Source organism: Hypanus sabinus, chromosome 4, assembly GCF_030144855.1.
Source record: "Hypanus sabinus isolate sHypSab1 chromosome 4, sHypSab1.hap1, whole genome shotgun sequence".
NCBI lineage: Eukaryota > Metazoa > Chordata > Chondrichthyes > Myliobatiformes > Dasyatidae > Hypanus > Hypanus sabinus.
Genome location: NC_082709.1, coordinates 9,033,455 through 9,060,086, shown reverse-complemented (window position 1 = coordinate 9,060,086; position 26,632 = coordinate 9,033,455). Strand labels below are relative to the sequence as shown.

Below are 26,632 nucleotides of genomic sequence, written 5' to 3'. Positions count from 1 at the left end.
TTCTACTCGCTGCCTTGTTCCAATCAGCAATTCTCTAAACATCTTAGTAACTTTCCAGTAAGAGAATGGGCTCTTAACTTGGTAAGCAGCCTCGTGTATGGCACCTTGTCAAAGGCCTTCTGAAAGTCCAAATATACAACATCCACTGCATCCCCTTTATCTATCCAACGTGTAATCTCCTCAAAGAATTCCAACAGGTTCGTCAAGCAGGATTATCCCTGAAGGAAACCATGCTGATTTTGTACTCTCTTGTCCTGTGTCACCAAGTACTCCATCACCTCATCCTTAATAATTAACATCTTCCCAACCACTGAGGTCAGGCTAACTGGTCTATAATTTCATTTCTGCTGCCTTCCTCCTTTCTTAAAGAGTGGAGTGACATTTGTAATTTTCCAGTCCTCTGGCACCATGTCAGAGTCCAATGATTTTTGAAAGATCATATCTAATATCACCAAAATCTCTAACACTACCTCTTTCAGTACCCTAGTGTGCAGTTCATCTGGTCCGGGTGACTTATGTACCTTGAGGTCTTTCAGCTTTTTGAGCACCTTCTCTCTTGTAATAGTAACTGCACCCACTTCTCTTCCTTCACACACAACATCAGGCATACTGCTTGTGATTTCCACAGTGAAGACTGATGCAAAATACTAATTTAATTGAGCAGCCATCTCCTTGTCCCCTGGTGATCTGATAAAGGTATATAAGATGATTAGGGGCATTGATCATGTGGATAGCCAGAGGCTTTTTCCCAGGGCTGAAATGGCTAACACGGGGGGGGGGGGGGCAGGGAGGGGCACAGTTTTAAGGTGCTTGGAAATAGGTACCTAGGGAATGTCAGGGTAAGATTTTCATACAGAGCGTGGTGAGTGCACGGAATGCAATGCCGGCAGTGGTGGTCGAAGTGGATACAATAGGGTCTTTTAAGAGCCTCTTACAAAGGTACATGGAGCTTAAACAAGGAGGGTTATGCGCTGGGGAAATTCTAGGCAGTCTCTTGAGTAGGTTACATGGTCAGTACAACATTGTGGGCTGAAGGGCCTGTAACGTGCTGTAAATTTCTAAATTCTATGTTAAGGACTGCGTAAAAGCCAAGGAAAGGGAATATAAGGTAGGAACAGTGAGGAGGAATTTGGATAATTGGGAAGCTTTTAAAATCCAACAAAAGGCAACTAAAAAAGCTACAAGAAGGGGAAAGAGGAATTATGAGGGCAAACTATCCAATAATATAAAGTGGGATGCTAAAAGTTTTTTCAGTTATTTAAAGAGTAAAAGGGAGATGAGAGTTGATATTGGACCACTGAAAAATGATACTGGTGAGGTAGTAATCGGGGACAAAGAAATGGTAGATGAACTTTGCTTCAGTCTTTACTGTGGAAGACACTAGCTGTCTGCCAGAGGTCTGTGAATGTCAGGGATCAGTGTCATTGCTATTACAAAGGAAAAAATGCTAGGCCAACTCGAAAGTCAAGGTGGATAAGTCATCATGTTCTATCTTGGGCCAAAATGGTCTCTGTTCAAAAAAAAATGAAAATAATAATCTTACCTTGTGGTAAGATTGCTTTAAACTGGTAACGTACTAAGATGACGGAAGGAAGGCAAAAACTAGCAGTCAACAAGGTAACAATATGAATTCTGTAACCAGCCCAACTCAAATATTACAAGGGTTACATGATGTTGAGACAAACAGAGATTAACCTAAAAGTATACTGTATGTCTTACTTTTGACCTTTTTGAAAAGTAATAAAGTGATGGTGCTCCACTGAACCAGAGGCAAAATTTAATTCCAACTGTAGGAACCATGTACCTATTTCTGTCAGAGTTGTATTTTGTGCATTTATTATTGGCAATTGGTCATGTGGGTTGGGGGCTGGTAGAAGTAAAGAGTATTATTACATATTCACACTTCATCTTTGGTTCAGCTTTAGTCTGGTTGGAGCAAGGGGTGGGTTGGGGGAATTATTTTTTGTTGTTGACAGTGAACATCTAAGAACATTAATTTCTCTATGCTAATACTTAGTTACATTTAAATACACTTAATACTAACAGTTAGGTACATTTGAATTCACTTAGACTGCTTATCTTGTTATAGCGCTGGTTTTAGTTTCATTTGTTTTATTATTACAAGATTGTTCATCTTTGCAGGTTTCTCACTAAAGGATTGAACATACTTTCTTCAACTTAGAAATCTGTTATTCATTGAGTGTGTCATACAGTATCAACCCCCTCCCACCCCACCTCGTGAATAGCCCCTGAGTGATTGTGGTTTGTTCTAAAGTAACTACTACACCAACCATTTAAGTCCTAGGGATCACCTGGGATGAAACTTGCTCAAAATAACTCTTAATCATTAATTGGTATATTGTGTTCAATGCTCCTGATGCAGCCTCCTCTACATTGGTGAGAGCCATCGTAAATTGGGGGACTGCTTTGTCGAGCACCTCTACTACATCTGTCACAAGCGGAACTTCCCAGTATCCCAGTATTTAATTCCAATTCCCATTCCTGTTTCAGCTTGTCGGTGCATTACCTTCTCTTGTGCCAAGATGAGGCCACCCTCAGGGTAGAGGAGCAACACCTTATATTCCGTCTGCGTAACTTCCAACCTGAAAGCATGTATATTGATTTCTTCTTCTGACAAACAAATCCCAGCCCCCCCTTCCTTTATTCCCTACTCTATCCTTGCAATTCTTCTCACCTGCCTGTTACTTCCATTGGGACCCTTCCTCCTTCCTTTTCTCCTGTGATCCACTCTCTTCTCCAATCAGATTCCTTCCTCTCCAGCCCTTGACTTTCGCACCCACCTATCACCCTCCAGTTATCCTCCTTCCCTTCCCCCCACCTTTTTATTCTGGTATCTTCCCCTCCTTTTTCAATCCTGAAGAAGGGTCTCAGCCTGAAATGTCAACTGTCATTTCCATTCATTTCCATAGATGCTGCCTGACCTGTTGAGTTCCTCCAGCATTTCGTGTGTGTTGCTTTGGATTTCCAGCATCTGTAAACTTTGTCACATTTATAATCTTAATCATCATTTGTACATCTAAATAGGAGATTCCAATTTCTAGGTTATTGTGCTTCATTTTCATGACTACCTATTTTTCTTCCAGACTATCCCATACCACAAAGCAATGAAGTCATTCCTGTCGCCATATTGAGCCTTCTTCCACCCATCCTTATTGCCTTCATGATAACAATGGCATTCTACCTGTTTCGTACTCGACAACAAAGAAAAGTGACCAAAGAGTGGCCAGAGGTAGAACACCAAAACCGAACTAGGATTGTCGACGGAAAATCAGGCGAGTATGAGGGAAAATGCTCCGTGGAGACTGATGACGGTCATTCTGACATCAGTGCGACGTGTGCCAACAATATCAACCATAATACTGAACTGTTGCCTATTGAACTGGATAGCATGGTTGGGAAAGGAAGATTTGCAGAAGTGTGGAGAGCAAAGCTCAAACATAGCACTTCAGGACAATATGAGACTGTGGCAGTGAAAATCTTCCCCTGTGAAGAATACGCATCGTGGAGGACTGAGAAAAAGATTTTTTCAGATGTTGACCTCAAACATGAGAGTGTGCTGCAGTTTCTTACAGCTGAAGAGAGGGGAAGAGGAATTGAAAAGCAATACTGGCTAATTACAGCCTATCACAGCATGGGAAACCTGCAAGACTTCCTGACCAATCACATTCTGACTTGGCCAGAGATGTACGTGATGACAGGATCCCTGGTGAATGGTGTTGCTCATCTCCATAGTGATTATACTGCCTGTGGAACCCCGAAGATTCCCATTTCTCACAGAGACATAAAGAGCACGAATGTACTAGTTAGCAACAAGAAGGAATGCATACTGTGTGACTTCGGGCTGGCGCTGAGGCTTGACCCATCTCTAACTGCTGATGACTTTGCTAATAGTGGCCAGGTGAGTCTCTTCTGACATAAGAAAACACTGTAACGGTGAACTGGTAATAGTGTATCATGTCACAAGAGAGACCGGAGATGCTGAAAGTATGGATCAACACCATTGGAGGGATTCAGTGGGTCAGGCAGCGTCAGGGGAATTCATGCCTGTTTATTTTCCTCCGTAGATGCTCCCTGACTCACTGAGTTCCTTCAACATTCTCTGTGGGTTAAGAGTATAGAATGTCTTTGTCGCACCATCAATAACTCTCGGAGATGTGAGTCGAGATAGGCTCTTATTAGCTGGAAGAAAGCACTGTCAGCAGCAAGAGACCATCACACAGCATCCTGGAGATTGAGGGAGGAGCCACAGGAGCAGTCAGCGGGGGGGGGGGGGGGTGCGTGTCCAGACAGGTATATGTAGTTCACCATTGTCTTATCTTGTTTGTCAGATCGCAGAACAGAGGGATGTCCCTTTAGAATAGAGGTGAGGAGGAATTTCTTTAGCTGGAGAGGTGAATCTGTGGAATTTGTTGCCACAGGCAGCCATGGAGGCCAGGTCAGTGGGTATATTTAAGGCAGAGGTTAATAGGTTCTTGTTTAGTTGGGGCATGAAAGGTTATGGGGAGAAGGCAGGAGTTTGAGGCTGAGAGGGAAATGGATCAGCCATGATGAAATGGTGGAGCAGACTCCATGGGCCTAACGGTCTAATTCTGCTCCTATATCAAAGGTCCAAAAGTTCAAAGCTTCATTTATAATTGAAGTTTGTATGCAGTATACAACTCTGAGATTTGCCTCATGGACATAGATTATGAAATATATCTTAAGGGCTTATGAACAAGATGACAGGGATTAAAATGAAACAGCAAAAAGGAGAATTTGAAAAAAAAACTGCTATGTATTCATTTCCAAAGGCTGTTTCTGCACAATACATTAGATACACAAAATCAAGCAGAAACCTGAACTTGTTCCCACTTTTGTTGACATTTTTACATTATGGACCCTTTGAAGTTTGCACCTGAATGTAATAATAGGGCAGTATGTAATCTCTGGAAAATTGGGTATAGTGAAATTATCTGGTATGTACATTCCCAGGTTAAGCTGTATACCCAAAGTCTGAAAGCAATAAACAGCTCCTGTGTTTCAATGAATGAGTTACTCTTTGATCCCATTATTGAGTCGCAGTCATGATCCTTATTGAAGATTACTCCTTCTCTCCCCAAGGTAATTATTATTGCTTGCCTACCATTTTACATTAATCAGGAGGCCATTTTGTGCATAAGCCGAGAAAAGAAGTGATTATATGTTATTACATTATCAAAGTGCTGTGGAACAGAGAGATCTAGGGCTACAGGCCCATAATTCATTGAAAATGGCATCACAGGTAGATAGGGTCATAAAGGGTGCTCTTGGCACATTGCCCTTCATAAGTCAAAGTATTGAGTACAGGAGATGGGACGTTACATTGAAGTGCTATAAGACAATGGTGAGGCCTAATTTGGAGTATTGTGTGCAGTTTTGGTCAACTACCTCCAGGAAATATGTAATTAAGTTTGAAAGAGTACAGAGATAATTTACAAGTATGTTGCCGGCTCTGAAGGATCTGAGCTATAAGGGAAGATTGAATAGGTTATGACTTTATTCCTTGGAACAGAGAAGATTTGGGGGAGATTTGATAAAGGTGTACAAAATTACGAGGGGTATAGATAGGGTAAATGCAAATAGGCTTTTACCACTGAGGTTGGGTGGGACTACAACTGGAGGACGTGGGTTAAGGATGAAAGGTGAAAAGTTTGAGGGGAATATGAGGGGTCTTCTTCTCTCAGAGGGTGTGAGAGTGTGGGATGAGCTGCCAGGGCAAGGGGTGCATGCAAGCTAGATTTCAAAGTTTAAGTGAAGTTTGGATAGGTACGTGGATGGAAGGGGTACGGAGGGCTGTGTTCTGGGTGCATGTCAATGGGAGTAGGCAGTTTGAATAGCTCAACATGGACTAGATGGGCCAAAGGGCCTGTTTGTGTGCTGTACTTCTCTATGACTCTATATATCTTAATTCTATCTTAATGTATTTTTCTCATACATATCCTGTTCAGGAATCAATACCAGAAATGAGGACTTCGAGTTTGGCCCACTGTTAGAAGGTTGACATTGGCTTCCTTTCTGTTTCCTTCAATGTTTTGATTCCATTTATTTATTTGTTTGTTTATTTAAATATACAGTGTGGAATATACCCTTCTGGCCCTTCAAGACCCGATAACCCCCAATTTAATCTGAATTGTCACAGGGCAATTTACAAAAACTAATTAACTTAACTATATGTCTTTGGACTTTGGGAGGAAGTCAGAGCACCTGGAGGAAACCCACACATTCCACGGGGAGAACATAAAATTCCCCTACACAAGATGCCAGGATTGAATGCCGAATTCTGATGCCCCAAATTGTAATTGCATTGCGCAAACTGCTATGCTACCATGGCACCTGCTCCAGTTCACTCACAAGTTATTAAACTTGACTTACACTTGTAGGAAATAATTAAGTAATGCATGTGCTGAGATGCCAGGATAAGAATTTGTTTTCCACACCCTCTAGACCCGGACCAATAGACAATAGACATTAGGTGCAGGAGTGGGCCATTCGGCCCTTCGAGCCAGCACCACCATTCACTGTAATCATGGCTGATCATCCACAATCAGTACCCCATTCCTGCCTTCTCCCCATGTCCCTTGAATCCGCTATCTTTAAGAGCTCTAACTCTTTCTTGAAAGCATCCAGAGAATTGGCCTCCATTGCCTTCTGAGGCAGAGCATTCCACAGATCCACAACTCTCTGGGTGAAAAAGTTTTTCCTCAACTCCGTTCTAAATGGCCTACCCCTTATTCTTAAACTGTGGCCTCTGGTTCTGGACTCCCCCAACATCAGGAACATGTTTCCTACCTCTAGCATGTCCAATCCCTTAATAATCTTATATGTTTCAATCAGATCCCCTCTCATCCTTCTAAATTCCAGTGTATACAAGCCCAGTCGCTCCAATCTTTCAACATATGACAGTCCCGCCATCCTGGGAATTAACCTCGTGAACCTATGCTGCACTCCCTCAATAGCAAGAATGTCCTTACTCAAATTTGGAGACCAAAACTGAACACAATACTCCAGGTGTGGTCTCACCAGGGCCCTGTACGACTGCAGAAGGACCTCTTTGCTCCTATACTCAACTCCCCTTGTTATGAAGGCCAACATGCCATTTCTTCACTGCCTGCTGTACCTACATGCTTACTTTCAGTGACTGATGAACAAGGATACCTAGATCTTGTTGTGCTTCCCCTTTTCATAACTTGACACCATCCAGATAGTAATCTGCCTTCCTGTTCTTGCCACCAAAGTGGATAACCTCACATTTATTCACATTAAACTGCATCTGCCCACTCACCCAACCTGTCCAAGTCACCCTGCATTCTCATAACATCCTCCTCACATTTCACACTGCCACCCAGCTTTGTGTCATCTGCAAATTTGCTAATGTTACTTATAATCCCGTCATTAATGTATATTGTAAATAGCTGCGGTCCCAGCACTGAGCCTTGCGGTACCCTACTAGTCACTGCCTGCCTTTCTGAAAAGGACCTGTTAATCCCTACTCTTATTTTCCTGTCTGCCAACCAATTTTCTATCCATGTCAGTACATTAGCCCCAGTACCAGGTGCTCTAATTTTGCCCACTAATCTCCTATGTGGAACCTTATCAAAGGCTTTCTGAAAGTCCAGGTACGCTACATCCACTGGCTCTCCCTTGTCCATTTTCATAGTTACATCTTCAAGAAGTTCCAGAAGGGTTAGACCAATCACGGTATAGATCAGTATTTTGATGTAGTGCAATTGAAAAATGGGATCAAATTACAGAATATAGTGTTACATTTATGGAGAATGTATAGATAGGGATAGATAGACAAAAAGGTGCAAGGTTACAATGAAGCAGATTGAGAGATCAAGGGTTCATTTTCATTGTTCATTCAAGGCTCTTACAATGGCAGGATAGAAGCTGTCCTTGAACTGTCATATGTGTTCTCAAATTTTTTAATCTTCTGGTCAATGGAAGGGAGGAAGAAGGGCGAATGACTGGTCTGAGAGGCCTGGCTCTGAAGTGATCTGGATGCGCTCTAATTTGCCTTCCAAGGTCTTTGAGCTATTCTTCATTAGGGGATTGGAAGTGAAGAGAGCCAGTAGCTTTAAATCCCTGGACAACAACATATCGTGGAATTGAATTTAGGAGCCGAGAGGTAATGTTGCAGCTATATAGGACCCTGGTCAGACCCCACTTGGAGTACTGTGCTCAGTTCTGGTCGCCTCACTACAGGAAGGATGTAGAAGCCATAGAAAGAGTGCAGAGGAGAGTTACAAGGATGTTGCCTGGATTGGGGAGCATGCCTTATGAGAATAGGTTGAGTGAACTCGACCTTTTCTCCTTGGAACAAAGGAGGATGAGAGGTGACCTGATAGAGGTGTACAAGATGATGAGAGGCATTGATCATGTGGATAATCAGAGGATTTTTCCCAGGGCTGAAAGGGTTGCCACAAGAGGACATAGGTTTAAGGTGCTGGGGAGTAGGCACAGAGGAGATGTCAGGGGTAAGTTTTTTACTCAGAGAGTGGTGAATGTGTGGAATGGGCTGCCAGCAACAGTGGTGGAGGCAGATATGACAGGGTCTTTTAAGAGGCTTTTAGATAGGTACATGGAGCTTAGTAAAATAGAGATAAGCATAGTAATTTCTAAGGTAGGGACATTTTCAGCACAACCTGTAGGTTTCCTATGTTTCTATATCAGAGAATCTACCCTGGGAGAAATTTTAAGAAATTATCATAGATTTGGCATGTCAACAAAAACTTTGACAAACATCTATAGATGCACAGTAGAGAGCATCCTAACCGGTTGCATCACGGCCTGAGACTAATACACCAATGCCCAGGAATGGAAACAACTAAATGATGGATACCCCTCAGTCCATCTCAAGCAAAACCCTCCCTGCCATTGAGTACATTTATAAAGAACATTGCCACAAGAAAGCAACATCCATCAAAGATCTCCACAATCCAGGCCATGCTGTCTTCTCACAGCTATCATCAGGTAGGGGACTCAGACGCCTTAGGACCCACACCACTCAGTTCAGGAACAGTTATTCCTTTCAACCATCAGGCTTCTAAACCAGCGTGGGACCATCACTCACCCAAAATCTGAACGGATTCTATAACCTACAGACAGACTCACTTTTAAGGATTCTTTATAATTCCTGTTCTCATTGTTACATTTTTTTTTATTTGCACAGTTTGTCTTCTAGTGCACATTGATTGTTTGTCAGTCTGTATTAATGTATGGTTTGTCATAGATTCTTTATGTTTCACGTAAATGCTGGCAAGAAAATGGATCTCAGGGTAGTATATGGTAAGATATACATACTTTGATAATACATTTACTTTAGAATATAACTTTATTGTCATTGCTTAAGACAATGAAATTGCGATGCTACTCCAATCTGTGCAAAACAGATGTTTACAATCCATGCAATATAGCTTTATTGATCTCGGACAATCTTACCTGGTCCAGGAACACCACTGGGATTGTGAAACGGGCCCAGCACAGATTGCACTTTCTGAGGAAACTTAAACAAGCATCACTCCCCACTAACATCTTAACTACATTCTACAGAGGCGTGGTTGAGAGTGTGCTGACCTTTTGCATCACAACCTGGTACTCCAGCTGCAGTGCTGCTGATACAAAAGCCTTGCAGAGGGTGGTTAGGGGAGCAGAGAAGGATATTGGGGTCTCCCTACCTTCTGTCCAAGACCTCTTTCAGAGTCGATGCCTCCAGAGGACATGGTACATCATTAAAGACCCCTCATAAACTCTCCATAAACTGTTTGTTCTTCTGCCATCAGCCAAACGTTACAGGAGCATCAAAACAAAAACCACAAGGCTACTAAACAGTTTCCTCCCACAGGCAGTCAGACTGATAAATAGCTGCTCTACCTGACTCTGCTTTGGACACTTTTAACTTGCACTGGACACATATAACTTGTTTTTAACCGACATGTGGCTTTTGTGTTTTACTATTTATTGTTGTGTTTACTATTTTTAGCGTTTGTTATGTTATGATTGCACTTGCCCCTGGAAAACGCTGTCTCATTCTGCCCTCAGAGCTTATGTATGGTTGGAATGACAATAAAGTTTTTGTATCTTGAATCTTGAAGTCCCATATTTACATGCAGAAGTGATTTTGAAAGTCTATAACTTTCAAAGGCCATTGGCAAGGCGGGGTGTAGCATTATGCAGCTGCACAACAGTCCTCAGGAAGAAGCTGTTTTTCACTTTTACTCTCTAGGCTAAGATGTTTCTGTATCTCCTAGCAGGTGAAAGGAGTTTGAACAGTGTTTGAGATGGGATGGGTCTTTAATGATGTTGTAGATTGTCTCCAGGTCTGTTAGTTGACTCCAGTGATGTGCTGATCTGCCCTATCCACCCGTTGGAGAGCTTTGCGACCTGTCTTACTGCAGCTAGAGTACCACACTGTCATTCTGTACGTCAGTACACTATCTATCACGAAGTTAGCCAGCAATTTTTGGGGCAGATTAGCTCCCTTTATTATGAAGGCTTGGGAAGAGTCAATGGAAGGAAGGCCTGTTTTCATGACAGGCGGAGTTCACAACGCTCTATAATTTCAGGCAGAGCTGGGCAGAGTAGTTGCCATACCAAGCAGAGAAAATCTGAGTAGTTAACTTTCTATAAGAAGTTGCCTTAAAAATGCTTCAATATCTATATTAGCTGGATAAGGATCATTTCACTGAAAATCCTCTTGCTAACAAATGGAAAGAATTATTCCTCTAATATTAAATATTGTGTTTTCTCCCCAGTGTAAGCTAATAACAATAAAATAATGTTCCAGGCTGTTGGAATGGAAATTCCCAAAAGCTTCCTGAAGCTTGAAGGGATAAACATATGGAAGTAACTGAAATATCTAAGTTTACAAAAACAGTCAAATGTGCCAATCTCATAAATGTAAACACTGAATTATATGTATTATGTCCATTTCTCAGTGGAAAAAAAAACTAGCTGGATAATATGCTCCTTTCTAAAGGAGTCTAGAAAAACAGATGGTTCTTACAATGTATTTCCGATTCTGACAGAACAATTGATCAATTGTGAAGTATATTCTTATTTACTTCTATATTCATGATTAGATGAAAATGAAGGGAAAAATAAATTTATTGGGATATAGAATGGAATAGGCCTTCCTGGTCCTTCGTGACGTGTGTCGCCCAGCAATCGTCATTTTAACTCTAGTCTAATCACAGGACAATTTGCAATGACCAATTAACCTACCAACTGGTACGTCTTTGGATTGCGGAGGCAGCCAGAGCACCTGAAGGACACCCACAGGGTCATAGGGAGCACGTACAAGCTCCTGACAGGCCGCAGCGGGAATTGAACCCAGTGTGGTGAACTGCATATACCTGTCTGGACACGCTCCCACCCCTGCTGACTGCTCCTGTGGCTCCTCCCACTGACCGTGGCTCCTCTCACAGACCCCAGTATAAAGGCGATTGTGGCCTGAGCCCTGCCTCTCAGTTTCCACGATGTAGTATGGTGGTCAATTGCTGCTTGTTCTTTCTTCCAGTCAATAAAAGCCGATATCTCGCCTCACGTCTCAGAGAGTTATTGATGGTGCATCACCCGGGCTGCCTGTACTGTAAAGCATTGTGCTAACCACTGTGTGGTTGGTAAATTATTGAAATTGTTGGCCTTCAGCAACCATAAATTGCCCAATCCTGGACTGGTTGAGTTGAATGTCCTTTCTCCATATCACCGTTCCCATGTGTTTCTCCAGTGTTCCTCCTATGTCTTCCTTTGAATTAGTTTAATGTTTTGAAGTTACAAAACATAACTCATACAATATATTCATAATTAAAGCAATAACAATCCAGCAGATAGCCAGCAGAATATCCTGAGGAAATCAAAGTCAGGGTTAACCTCTAAAAGATAGAAAGAGAAAATGTTTGGTCACAAAGATAATTTTAAAAAGGAACTGATTCTCATTCCACAAGTTTAAAGGGTTCATTTGTATACTAACATACTTTATTTGATTAATCCCTCTATTCCCACAGCCCACCCCGAGTTACAACATTCCAAAACTGTTTGTTTTTCAAATTGAAACCTGTGCATTCTTTGATTTACTATATCTTCCATTGGCTAGGTATCCCATTCTAGCATTCCTTCTCTAAACTTCTGCACCTTCTGCACTTCCCTTTCTCTCTTTCTCATTTCCCTTAAAATGTATCTATACTATTGAGCATTTGTCATCATCCTAATATTTCATTCTTTGGCTTGGTCCACTTTTAAAAATTAATCCTCTAAAAGGACCTGTAGGGCATTTTACTTATAAAAGGAATTAAATCACTTCACGTTGTCATTGTAAACGAGAAATGGAATTGATGAGAGAGAATTGTTTAAAAACTGATGAAGAATATAGGAATGACACAGATCCACAGTTTGAGTGCCTTTGCTTAGTTTTCGAAGACAAATTTGAGGACGTCAGCAAGGTTCACTTCATGCCTCTGATTAAGGAATTAGTCATGGTTATAGAACTGTAGAACATGGACATGGGCCCACTGTGTCTATGCTGACCATATTACCTATCTATAATAATCCTACTTTTTATGTTCTGTATTTTCACCTGTTCTTTCTCATTTTTTTAGGAGGAAGGGAGATTTGGGGGTTGATGTACATGTTGTTTTGTTAGGTTTTTATGTGTGGGGAGAGGGGGATTCAGGGTCTGATTGCATTTTGTGTGGGGGGCGTTGGGGGTGTTGATGATCGTGTTGCCGTTCTTTTTTGGTGCGGGGTGCTGGGTTTGCTGTTTCTCTCTGAACTGACTTCCGTGATTTTTCTTTGTTTCGTGGCTATCTGGAGAAGAATATCAGAGTTGTATACTGCACACATACTTAGATAATAAATGAACATTTAAACCTTTTTACCTTTCTGAACCTTTAGTTACCTGCATTAATTCCATATCCTTCTGTGCCTTTCTCAATCCAATACCAGTTGCCTAGGAGGCAATATTGACACAGTTCCTGCCTCCACTGCCTCTTCTGGCACCTCAATCCAGATCCTAACCACTCTTTGTGTGAATAATTTGCCCCTCAGAGCTCCATTAAACCTCCTCTTCACCTTAAACCTATCCACTGTAGTTTTAAATACCCTCACATGGCATGTCAATCTATTTACAACAGTGGACCTGAGAGTAAGGGTTCTTTTTTTCTCTAGCATCTCTCCAGCATTACTCTCAGATCTTGTGCAAATGTAAAATAAATAGGAACTTACTTACTACTTAAGCCACAACTAAGTGGGACTACAACTTGACGTCATGGCTAAGGGTGAAAGGTGAAAAGTTTAAAGGGAACATGAGGGGAAACTTCTTCACTCAGACGGTTGTGATCATGTAGAATGAGCTGCCAGAGGAAGTGGTGCATGCAAGCTTGATGTCAATGTTTAAGAGAGGTTTGGTTAGGTACATGGATGGTAGGGGTATGGAGGGCTATGGTCCTGCTGCAGGTCGATGAGACCAATTAAAGGACCTGTTTCTGTGCTGCACTTTTCTATGACTCAAACAGAAATTGTGAGCTGGGGAAATTATGGCTACTTATTTCACAGAGTCACATGGGAACTGTGATATGGAGCAAGGTCAACCAATACAGCCAGTCCAGGATTGGGGAATTTACCATCGTTAGAAGCTAACAATTCCAGTAATTTACCAACCACAGTAGTGAGTTTAAGCAAGGTGCACACATATCACATGGTCTTTGTGATGACGTATGCAAATAACGTATTTTTACATATACCCCATAGTGAATTACTTGATTGAAGGAGAATGCTTTATCAAACAATATATATAGAATGCTACTCAAATATTACTGAACTGTTAAATACACAATGCTTTTTTTAATCTTTATTTTTCCATTTCCTTAGTTATCCAAGCACTACTATTTTTGTAACAATTCATGTATTTGTTTTATAGATGTCTGGTTTGTATCCCAACAATCTCATGTCAGACAGAAAACAAAATCTTCTGTTTTCCCAGAATTTCATCTGTCAGTTTTCTGTTTCACCTTTTCTGGGACAGTTCCCTCTTTAACTTCTTGAACTTGGCTTTAATTAAGTGCTTTGGACTGTTCCCTCTCTTTTTCCATTTAGATACACGCCAGTTTGTCATGTTGACCTATGAATTCACAACCACTGTCTACTATCTTAACTTTCTCCCCCACAGTACCCTTCTATCACAGTCTGACTTCACTACTCCCAGAATTAATGTTGAAATTTAGTCTTGGGATGTAGACATGGGTGATACTTGTGTTAAGGCTGGTTCTTATTATATGTCCCCTAGCTAGCTGAAAAGGTATTACTGTGTCTTTATCTAATGCTGCAGTTAGGTTCTTACTATAGTGTATTTGATAATGTAGATGACAATGGGATTCAGCATGATCGTTAACTTGCACTGGTTAGTTAGTCACTTGCTTTGCCTTTATTACTACGATGTTTATATTACAAAACAGGCTGACTAATGCAATAGGTGTAAGCTGGTGCTTATATTTCACAACCTACTCCTCCTATCCTTCATCATCTCACCTGATCAATTACAGAAAGTTTATAACACTATCATGTCAGCATCATTTGAATCCAACATCATTTCACCTTCTAATACAGGGGTTCCCAACTTGGGGTTTTCAAACCCCTGGGCTCCCTGGCACAAAAAAACATGGGAACCCCTGGTCGAATTTGTACTCTGCTTCTGTGATCTAGGTTTCCAGGCAGTGAGTTTCCCTCACCTAAACCTATTACTCTACACGTATGCCCCATGGTGTCTGAATGCACTACTAAGGGACTGAGGATCTTCTTACTAACCCTATCTTGCCTTCTCTATTTCATACGTCTCTATCAGGGCTCTCCTCCATTCCAAGAAAATCACTCCAGCAACATTCAAATACATTTCTTCTTTGCACAGTATAGTTACAACCTTCTTGAAATGTGATGACCACTATGGTGTGCAGAACTCAATGAGTCATCTAGCTAGAGTTAGACACAATTCTTGTATAATCAAAGTTCAAGTTATATTTATTACCTAAGTATGTATACATTATACAACACTAAGGTTGTATAACTTTACAATCAGCCACAATACAAAGAAACCCAAAAGAACCCATTAAAAAAACTGTCAGACACCCCAATGTGCAGAGAAACGGGGATAAAAAGCACAACTCAAATCATGCAAACAATAACCGCAAGCAAATAGCGTTTTGAACTTAAGTCCACAAGGGGAGACCACTTATGTCCTCTAGTTTTGGACTCCCCTACCCTGGGGAGAAGACTTTGACTATTGGGGAGAAGTCTTTGACAATGGAGAGATGACTTTGACTATGGAAAGAAGACTGACTGTGGAGAGAAGATCTTGACTATGGGGAAAGTTTGACTATTCATTTTATCTATGCTCCTTGTGATTTTATAAATCTCCACAAGGTTATCCTCAGCATCCTACGTTCCAGGGTAAAAAGTCCTAGACTATCCAACTGTTCCTTCTAGCCCAAGGCCTCCAGTTTCAGTAATGCCCTTGTACATTTTACTTCACACCCTCTTTGGTTTAATAATACCCTTCCTATTGCAGTGTGACTGCAACTGTGCAGAGTAGCCTTACCAATACCTTGTACATCTGTAGTGTGATATCCCTACTCCTGCACTGATAAAAGCAAGCATGTCAGCGTATTCTTCACTACCCTGTCTACATTTGTCTCCATTTTCAAAGAACAAAGTACCCGAATCCTTAGAATTATTTTCTTATACACTCTTCAGGACACAACCATTTATTATGTAGGTCCTGCCCTGGTTTGTCTTACGAAAAGGCAGCTCCTGAATTAAACTCAATCTGCCATTCCTCAGCTCACTGGCCCAGTCATTCAAGATCCCATTTTAATTTTAGGTAACCTCCTTCGCTTTCCACTACATCACAAATTTTACTATCATCTGGAAACTTATGACCTTGTCAAAAGCTTTATATGAAATGCATTGCGCCTAACAACCCACCTTGTTACCTTCTTACAAATGTAGTTAAGGTAGACTTACCAGGGGTGGCACAGTAGCAGAGTGGTTAGCACAACGCTTCACAATACCAGAGACAAGATTCAATTCCCGCCACTTCCTGTAAGGAGTTTGCACCATCTCTCTGTGACCATACAGGTTTCCTGCACGTGTTCTGGTTTCCTCTCACAATCCAAAGACATATTGATTGGTAGGTTAATTGTTCACAGTAAATTGTGCCATGATTAGGCCCGGGTTAAATCGTGGGTTGCTGGGCAGTGTGGTTCAAAGTGCTGGAAGGGCCTATTTCATGCTGTATCTCAATCAATCAATTAGCAAATAAATAAACTTCAAACACAGACCATTTCTCTATATCTACACTTGCTTTACATGAAGCTTTATTCTGATCCTGAGAAAGTAAATGCCAACGCCAAAGTAAATGCCCGGAAATTACTTGGTAATCTCCTCCTTTATAAAAATGATCCAATGTCAGTAGGAAACATATCAACGATTAACATGCCTTGCTGTTCAGTTCTTCAACCCCCTAAATGCATCCATGTCACCTCAAATTAAATGCTTCCTCTGAAGAATAACAGCATAATAATAGCTGGACATTGAGAACATAACAAGATGCTTGATTTGTTGTCATTTTATCTTGTTAGTAGAAACAGTCATTAATAATTTTTAAATGGAATTGAAAAATATGACGGTTCAGAGCATTTCCTAGCTGATATTTATTCATGCGTGGGTAATTATCTAAGTAGAGAGTTCCTCAATAAAACAGCATTTCAGTACAGGAAAAAATACTGTCACACTCTCATGGTTCTGGAACAAGAATTAGAAAGATGAACTGCATTCCATTATATAAACTACCATAATTACTTCCTCCCATAACATTTTCCCAGTTAATTTTATTAGGAGATTTAATAGTTCTTCAACTAAAGCTATAAAATTGTTGTACTCTATCTAATCTTGCTGAAGGCATTACATGATCATATTTTGCCTGGGATGGAGCATTTCAGAATGGGTAGTCTGGGTTTATTTTCTTTGATACCAAGAAGGCTGAGAGGAAACCTGACAGATGTATACAAAACAATAAGGGGCATTGTTGAGGTAGAGAAGTAATTTTTCCCTGTTACAGAATTAACTACCATTTCAGAAACTCTATGATTTTATGTCTGATTTATTGTATATGACAAGACACAGGAGCAAAATTAGGCCAATCAGACCAATTGAGTCTGCTCAGGGCTGATTTATTATCCCTCTCAACCCCATTCTCCTGCCTTCTCCCCATAATCTTTGACACCCTGACCATAAGTCAGAGAATCAGAGTTAGGCCATTCGGCCCATCAGTAACCACAAAGAATGGAACATTCTTTGTGGTTATTTTATTGTTACTACATTCAATGGTCATAGAGTGCTTGGAAACAAAATGTATTATCTTGTTGAACAGGTTGGCACAGCCAGGTACATGGCACCTGAAGTTTTGGAATCTCGTGTTAACCTGGAAGATCTTGAGTCATTTAAGCAGATGGATATGTACTCCATGGCCTTGGTATTGTGGGAGATGGCATCTCGGTGTGAGGTCATTGGAGGTAAGATCAATTCAGCTCATCAAATATACATGAATGAAAAACACAAAGAAAATACTATTATATGAGAAATAAATGGAGAAATATAAATGCAAAGTAGGCCCAATGACCAGCTATGAGGATTCCTTTTTCATTATATATGAATGGACTTTAAATAACAGCATAAGACATAAGGGCAGAGTTAGGCCATTCAGCCCATCATGTCTGCTCTGCCATTTCATTATGGCTGATCCACTTCCTTCTCAGTCCCATTCTCCCCATAATGTTTCATACCCTGACTAATCAACCTCCTCCTTAAATGCAACCAATGACCTGGCCTTCACAGCCACCTGTAGCAATGAATTCTATAGGTTCACTACCCTCTGACTAAAGAAATCCCCCCTCATCTTTGTTATAAGTGGACGCCCCTCTATGTTGAGGCTGTGCTCTTTAATCCTAGACTCCCCCATATCCACACTATCTTGGCCTTTCAACATTCAGTAAGTTTCAATAAGGCCACCTCTCATTCTTCTGATATTTCTCAGAGTTTTTGGGAATCAAACAACAATAACGGTATCTTCTCATGCCACTCATCACTTTGTTTGCACTTCTGTATCATACTTGAATTTGCATGTGCACTGATTAATTTTTGATTATTCAAGATATCAATAAATCTAATTCAGATAAAGGGATCTCAGCCCAAAATATCCCTTGTAAAGCCTCAGCATCACATCCTTGCTCTTGTATTCTAGACCTCTTGAAATGACTTATTTCCACTTGGCATGATTAACTTATTATTATTTAATTATTTATGGTTTTATTTTGCTATATTTCTTCATTATTCTTGGTTGGTACGGCTGTAACGAAACCCAATTTCCCCTTGGGATCAATAAAGTGTGTCTGTCTGTCTGTCTGTCTGAATGCTAACATAGCATTTGCCTTCCTCACCACCAACTCAACCTGCAAGTTAACCTTTAGGGTGTTTTGCACAAGGACTCCCAAGTCCCTTTGCATCTCAGATTTTTGGATTTTCTTCCCATTTAGAAAATAGTCTGCTTGTTTATTTCTACTATCAAAGTGCATGACCATGCATTTTCCAACATTATATTTCATTGCCACTTTCTTGTCCATTCCCCTAATCTGACTAAGTCCTTCTGCAGCCTACCTGTTTCCTCAACTTTACCTGCCCCTCCACCAATCTTTGCATTAACTGCAAACTTGGCAACAACATCTGGAACACTGCTAGTGTCTTCTGCAGTATTTCTGCAAAATACTCATTTAGTTCATCTGCCATCTCCTTGTCCCCCATTATTATTTCTCCTGCCTCATTTTCTAGCAATCCTATATCCACTCTCATCTATTTTTTTTTACATACTTGAAAAAGCTTTTACTATCCAGCCCAAATACTACAGCTCAAAGTTGGGCCTTTGCTGTATTGCTGCCATCCATTATGTATACTTCATAGTGCTAACTATCAAATATAGAACAGAATTAAAAGATTGTATTCAATTGTAAACAATGGAGGGCAGAGGAAACCTGATTGGATGAGGATTAACCAATTGGAAGTGATAGGCGATGGGGGTATAAACACCACCAGACTAGACATGCCCAGACATCATCCCTGATGAAAATGGCAGAGTTTGTCATCAAAACGCTGGTTAACATTGATACTTGAACCCAGATGGAAGCCCGAGAAGAGTTTATTTGTGATATATGCTGGGAAAGCATTAGATCTTTTTTAACTTACCTCTATGGGGAGGGAAGTTCACCTCAATATTCGCTGTTTCGAATCATTGCGTAAAGAGAAGATGAGGATTCTTTGTTCCTTAACCTTCTGACATGCTGGGACAAGGACATCATCCCTAAGTTCATGAGGTTGCATTCTGCAGTGGTTTCTCTAGCGGCCAAATAGATTCTATGATGAGCTAGCCAAGCGTTGATTAGGGAGCATGTCCATTATATTAGATCCACTCTGCGTATCAACAAGAACAGACTTGTCTCTTCACCTAGAATTGTCAACCCTCTTGTCTCCTCATGATTGAGAGTACATTGACAGGTCCACTGCTGCTCAAGGTGAACTAGTTTCACAAAGGAACACTGCGAGACAGGTCAGGAAATATAACAAACTATCCAGAAAAAGTGTAGCCATCCCACCATTGGACCCAGCAATTAATGTCAACAATAAAACTGGGCAAAATATCGACAAGGTGACTAAAACGGTCCTCGCTAAGGGGCTTTTCAACCATAGGAAAGCTGAACAAAAATATATATGCATTAAAATATTTATAAATAGGTTCCATTAAAAATACAGCACATATAATGTAAACATCCAGTTCTTTGGCAGGCAAATGTTTGAAAATATCTTTATATAGAATTAAAGTTTCTAAGCATGTAAAATGAAAACTTAATACTATTATTTTAAATGTATTATAAAAATAGAGTATTTATTTTTAACATACCACTCTTATTACAAGCAATTTTGTCTTTTCTGATTTATTGAATCCAGCTGGGGCGCATTAGATGACTAAGGCTGAAACTGTCATTAAAGAGGTTGCATTTTAGCTCATCAGTGACATCGAGTGGTAATGTTGTATTAGAACACCCCGATAACAGAGCTGTATCTCCCAGGTACAAATAAAGTCAAATTCAAGCTTATTGTCATCTGTGTAAGTACATCTATGCATAGGTCAGTGAATAAAATTACTTGCAACAGGATCACAGGCACCATTGCAAGAGATACACAACAAGAAAAACATAAATTATAAATTATACAAAATTCTGCAAGAGAAATGACTATTGCTGACATAGGAAAACAGCAACCATCATCACAGATCCTCACCACCCAGGCCAGGCTCTTTTCTCACTGCTGCCATCAGGTAGAAGGTACAAGAGCCTCAGCACTCACACCGCCAGGTTCAAGAACAGTTACTACCCCTCAACCATCAGGTACTTGAACAAAAGTGGATAACTACACTCACTTGCCCATTCATTGAGATGCTCCCACAACCAATGACCTCATTTTAACGACTCCTTACCTTGTTATTTCATGTTCTCATTATTTATTGTGATTTATCTATATTTGCATTTACACAGTTTGTTGTCTTCTGCGCTCTGTTTGATCTTTCATTGATCCTGTCATAGTTACTGGTCTATAGATTTGCTGAGTTTGTCCACAGGAAAATGAAACTCAGGGTTGTCAGCGGTGACATATATGTACTCTGATAATAAAATATATTTTGAACTTTGAACTCAATTAGAACAAAAAAAAAGTCCATTGTAGTGTAGAGTGAGCAGATTGTTGCTTTACTGAGGCAGTGATTGGGGTTACACCAGTTGGTTGAAGGGAAGTAGCTGTTCGGGATCCTGGTGGTGAAATGGTTTATTATTGTCACACGTTTATTATTGTACTTGTTTTCTATATCGCTCATATATATTAATTAATTACAACAGGGCATTGAGGTAGTACTTGGTAAGATAATAACAGATTGCAGAGTAGTGTTATAGTTACAGAGAAAATGTAGGGCAAAGTGGTGCGTGGGGCTTCAGGTTTGTGTACCTGTCACCCAATGAGAACTGCAAGATGGCACGGTCCAGTTGTGGGAATCTTTGACGATACGTGCTACCTTCTTAAGGCAGCACCTTCTATAGCTACTTCAGAATTTGGGGAGGAATGTGTACTGGTGTTTGGATTGAGTTCATTACTGACTATAGCTTTTTGTGGTTCTGCACATTCGAATGACCATACCAGATATCGTGACTGTTTATTCACACAAGAAACACTGTGACTGAATAATGGAGACAATATCATGAAGCTTTGCCTCTCGTGCCCCTGAAGGGTGAATCCACTCTCATGCGTTGGCAAAACACATGTGAAGTCACAATATGTGAGCCAGATGCTGACATCTGGCTGAATGTGTATGTGGCAAAAGTCTTTTCTGAAACCTCTTAACAAAGGCTCCTGCTCACGGACAGGCTTTTAGTGATGTGGTTGTTAGGACTGGAAGAGGGGTAGAGGGTGAATGAAGGGGGTTGGTGTCACTCTGGCCAGCAGTTGTGGGAGAGTCATGTGAAGAAAAATTCTATTTAAACATTTAGTTACAATGTCAATGGCTCCATCATTGGATATTTCATAGAACATAGAACAGTACAGCACAGTTCAGGCCCATCAGCTCACGATGTTGTGCCAAACTTTTAACTACTCTAAGATTAATTCAATCCTTCCCTCCTACATAGCCCTCCATTTTTCCATTATCCATGTACCTATCCAAGAGTTTCTTGGATCTGCTTCTCCCACCATCTTTCTCTAGGTTCCTCATACACATTGCTTTCTGTGTAAAAAAATCTGTACAGTACCTCTGACATCCCCGCCTCCCCCCATACTTTCCTGCAATCACTTTAAGATTATGCCTCTGGTGTTAGCTAATTCTGCCCTGGGAAAAATGTCTCTGGCTACCCATTCGATCTATGCCTCTTATCAGCTTGCACCCATTTGTCAAGTTGTCTCTCATCCTCTTCGCTCCAAAGAGAAAAGCCCTAGCTTGGTCAACCTATCTTCATAAGACATGCTCTCTAATCCAGGCAGCACCCTGGTGAATCTCCTCTGCACCCTCTCTGAAGCTTCCACATCCTTCCTATAATGAGGCGACCAGAACCAAACACAATGTTCAAAATGTGGTCCAACCGTAATTTTACAGAGCTACAACATTACCTCATGGTCCTTGAACTCAATTCCCCAACTAATGACGGCCAACACAATTCCTACCTTCTTAGTCACTCAACTAACCTGCATGACAACTTTGAGGCACTATGGACGTGGACCCCAAGATCACTCTGTTCCTCCGCACTGCCAAGAATCCTGCCATTAACCCTGTATTCTGCCTTCCAAACTGACCTTCCAAGGTGAAAAACGAACTAAGTATTTTACTCTTTTCCAAGTGTATGGATTTAAATTCACAGGTCTTCAAAAATTAGATTATTTTAACAACTTGAATAAATGTTTCAGAAAAGTATTTCTCCCTTTGGTCCTCACACTATTAAGATTAGAGCTGCAGTGACCCAGGAGCTGCCATCTTTGTGATCACATGAGCTTCTTCCAGCTGCTCTAGTCTGTGCAAAATGCAATCATGTGCAGGTTTGTGGGTTATTTGGCCACCGTCAGTTGCCTCTCATGCAGGGATTCCCAACCAGCTGTCCACGGATCCTTCTATTAAGAGTAAGGCTCCATGGCATAAGAAAGGTTGGGCACCCTAACTGTCGTGAATGGTGAGAGATAGAACCTGAGGTGCTGTTGGAAGCGTGGGGAGAATAAAGAGAGTTAGCATTGGATTGGTGTAAGTGAGAGGTTGATGGGCTTGTTTCTATGCTGCATCTTTCTATGATTCTGACTCCACAACAATTACAAGGGTCACCTCTTAAGGCCACTTCATAAGAAATGGTTCACAAGTGCTGGCAGGCCTCGAGTACTTAGGTAAGAGGCTGTTATTAAAAGAGAGCCTAGATATTGTTATGACTGTCTATTCCACCACGTAATGGCATACTCTTACATAATGGGTTGTCTAAGAGGTCCACAACCTTGTCGAAGGGTTTGGAGCCTTGCATGCCTCAATGACCCAGAGAGCAATGCTGGCTGGAGATGGCTTTATGCTTTGACAATTGGTAGGGTCACCCATGCCAAACAAGTAAAAGGGTAGAGGCTAGAATAAGAGTGGTCTGCCACTCCTCCAGGTTTGGGGGTTCAGCTCAGGGCCAACAACCCTGACTGGTAAAACAAAATTGCTACAGAAACAACAGTGAAGAATCCTTCTATATCGGTATTCCTGAATCTCCACGCAGAACTTAAAGATTCAAGATTAATTTATTACCAAAGAATGTATAATTATACACCTTGAGATTTGCTTGCTCACAGGTATCCACAAATCAAGAAACCTCAAAGAATCCAATTTAAAAATAGAATAAAGATAAAAATAAAAGACTAACACTTGACACGCAGGAGAAAGAAAAAAATATATAAATTATGCAAATAGTTGAAGTGAACAACAACAGCATTCTGAACTAAAATTGAGTTCTCAGATCCGAACTCCAGAGTTGCTCAGAGCAGGCCCAAAGCCTACTCATCATGTTGGTGGTCAACACGGAGCACAACAGCTGGGGCTGTCTTCATAGACTCAGTACCATGGAAATGACCATCGCAAAGAGCGGGCAAAATCGGCTCTCGTAATTGATGGTAGTGAAAACTAAGAGGAAGCCCTGAACACCACCAGAGATGGAGGATCTTCATTGCTGCCCTAGATGCCAGTGGCATAAATAAGAGAGCAAGAGACAGAATGGGTATTTAAGAATACTACAAATAATAGATGGTAAATGGCTGGCTGGATTTGGCTGAGCAAAATATGACATTTTAGGATATGATCCAAAATCTCTCATCTGTAAATTGATTAATTTCCACAATCAATGTGTTGGCAATGTTCTCCACAGAAATGGTTTGCCATTGCCTTCTTCTGGGCAGTGTCTTTACGATACGGGTGGCCCTAGCCCTCATCAATACTCTTCCGAGATTGTTTGCCTGGTATCAGTGGTGGCATAACCAGGACTTGTGATCTGCACCAGCTGCTCATATGACCATCCACCACCTGCTCCCATGGCTTCATGTGACCCTGCACTAGACAGACACGCAAAATGCTGACGGAGCTCAGCAAGTCAGGCAGCATCTGTGGAGAGGTATAAAGAGTCAACGTTTCAGGCTGAGACACTTCATCAGGACTGGAAGGGGGAAGAAGCTGGAATAAGAAGGGGGAGAGCAAGGAGTTCAAACAAGATGAGAGGTTGAGCCTACTGAGGGGAAGGTAGGTGGGCGGGGGGAAGAGTGATGAAGTGAACAGCTGGGAGGTAGAAAAGTAAACGAAGGAGTGTGATTGATGTTGAGAGTGCACCTTTGGAGGTGGGGAAGGAGGAGGGGCAGCACAGGGAGATGAGTTTGAGAGAAGGGGTAAGAGCTAATTTTACTCTGGATTTCCAGCATCTGTAGAATCTGTTATGTTTATGATTTGCACTAGGTAGATTTCTTTCCCAACAACCTCATTGACAGCAGGCAGAATCTGTTCCGTATTCGCTCCATTTCAGAAAGAGTCTATTGATCTTCTACATTTCCAGATGTCTATCTAAGCTAATATTCTTACAGATAGCTAGCCATTTAGCTGTAATATGAAGCCAGTACTGAGATAAAAGAAAGAAAAAAGAAAACATTATACTCTGAACCATTCATATGATCATTTCAGTGACAGAAAATGATTACACAATTAAACTGAGTAAATTTCCTTTAGTTTAGCCAACGCCATAGATGGAGTCTCCAGAACTGGTTTTTACTCTTCTTCACATGGTGAGGTATACAATAAAAGAAAATACTACATATTTCTATTTTGCCTCAACCCGTTGCAAAGCGTATCACAATCAGTGAACTATTTTTGAAATGTAATTGATGCTACACTGAGGTTAGCAGCAACTCAAACAATGCCACTGTTAGAGACCAGGCACAGAGAGTTATCCTGTGTGTTGCGCCCTCGGGTCAATCCAGTAATAATGTTCAAAAAGCCAAAGAAATATATTTGATCCTTCATCAGCAATGAGAAAAACATATAGTCTGGAAGCAATAAAAATACATGAGACTAAAGCTAGGTGTTGTGGTGAATATTGGTAGCTTGGGTTGAGGCGTTTGACATTACGGTGTTCACCGAGCTTGGCAATTAGCTTGCAGCCGTTTCATCACCAAAGTGACATCAAAGTGCAGAGTTCTTGCTGTTCCGCTCTGTGAGTGCTCGTGTCTATTTAGGCCACCGTTTGCTTGCCTCTGTCCTAATTGGATATTCTTTCATGGCATTGCAATCACACACAATCTAACAGCGACTTTAAGGAAACTTGTCTCAAGAACAAAGCTACCAGTAAAGACCACTGAACAAAGCAGTGTGGTGTACAGAATCACCTGCAGAGACCACAACAAGAACTATGTCGGCCAGCCAGAACATAAACTCCCAACTCATTTACAGGAACACAGACTGGCGGTACAGTGACATGACCCACTGTCGCTGAGCTTGGTACATGAAGATCGAGAAGGATACCACTTTAACTGGAACAGTTCTGGCACAGGCGTGAAAATTTTTAGGAGCGTGGTTCTCTTCTGAAAATTCTGAAAGTTCTGAAATAGAACCCCTATGAGCAAATGGAACGCAAACCAGTAGAATTCAAAGGTCAGCTGAAGGGGTAGCCTATCAGGACAAAGGGAAGCAAGTGGTGGCCTACGTTAACACAAAGTTATCAAGACAGAAACACTAACAACAGCGCACCGAGGATGTCACCGTGATGAGCGATGAAACGTCTGCAAGCTAATTGCCAACCTCTGCAAACACCACAATATCAAATAAAACTAGCAATATGAAATGTACTTAAGTGAAGTTAAGTAGAGTTAAGCAATTTGAAATGTAACTAAATTGTCAACAAAAGATATGAGGGCTGGTGGTCCCCAGCTCTAAATTGCCTAGGAGAAAGCATGGTTACGTAACTAACCCATCACTATGCCACGTGACTAACTACAATAATAAACACACAACACAGAGTACAATGCAGGTAGGAAACAGACGCATGGCTCCTACAGAGGAAAGAACATAAAATGAAAGGGTTACACTTGCTGACACTTTCTGGACTTCCCATGGGCTTTAGAGTTATTGATCTACTTTGTTGTATGCTGGTTGCTATAATTGAAAATAACAAACAGGAATAACAAGTAATTACTGGCATACTGCTTCTGCTTCTGGTAGAGGTAATTCAGTGGGGTGTGGTAAGCAGAAGGAATGTTGGGCAGGACACTTAAATAAATCGTCGTTGTCATTTATTTTAATTCTGTTGCTAATTTTTCATTCAAATCTGGTTGGCAGGGCCACAACTTAGAACCTCAGCCAAAGTAAAACAAGTTAAAGTTCAAAGTAAATTTATTATCAAAATGGTACCATATACAACCCTGAGATTTATTTTCTCGTGGGCATAATCAAAAAATCTATAGACTATCC

General features: G+C 41.0%; 1 protein-coding gene across 3 annotated transcripts in view; it reads left to right on the top strand.

Moving 5' to 3' along the window:
* Positions 1–26,632, top strand: part of tgfbr2l (transforming growth factor beta receptor-like) — a 104,069-nt gene that overhangs the window by 59,122 nt on the left and 18,315 nt on the right. For all 3 annotated transcript variants that reach the window (XM_059966359.1, XM_059966360.1, XM_059966362.1), the window contains 2 exons: positions 3,105–3,919; positions 17,459–17,600. In XM_059966359.1, the coding sequence (XP_059822342.1) occupies positions 3,105–3,919; positions 17,459–17,600 (957 nt within the window). The remainder of the gene's footprint in view (positions 1–3,104; positions 3,920–17,458; positions 17,601–26,632) is intronic.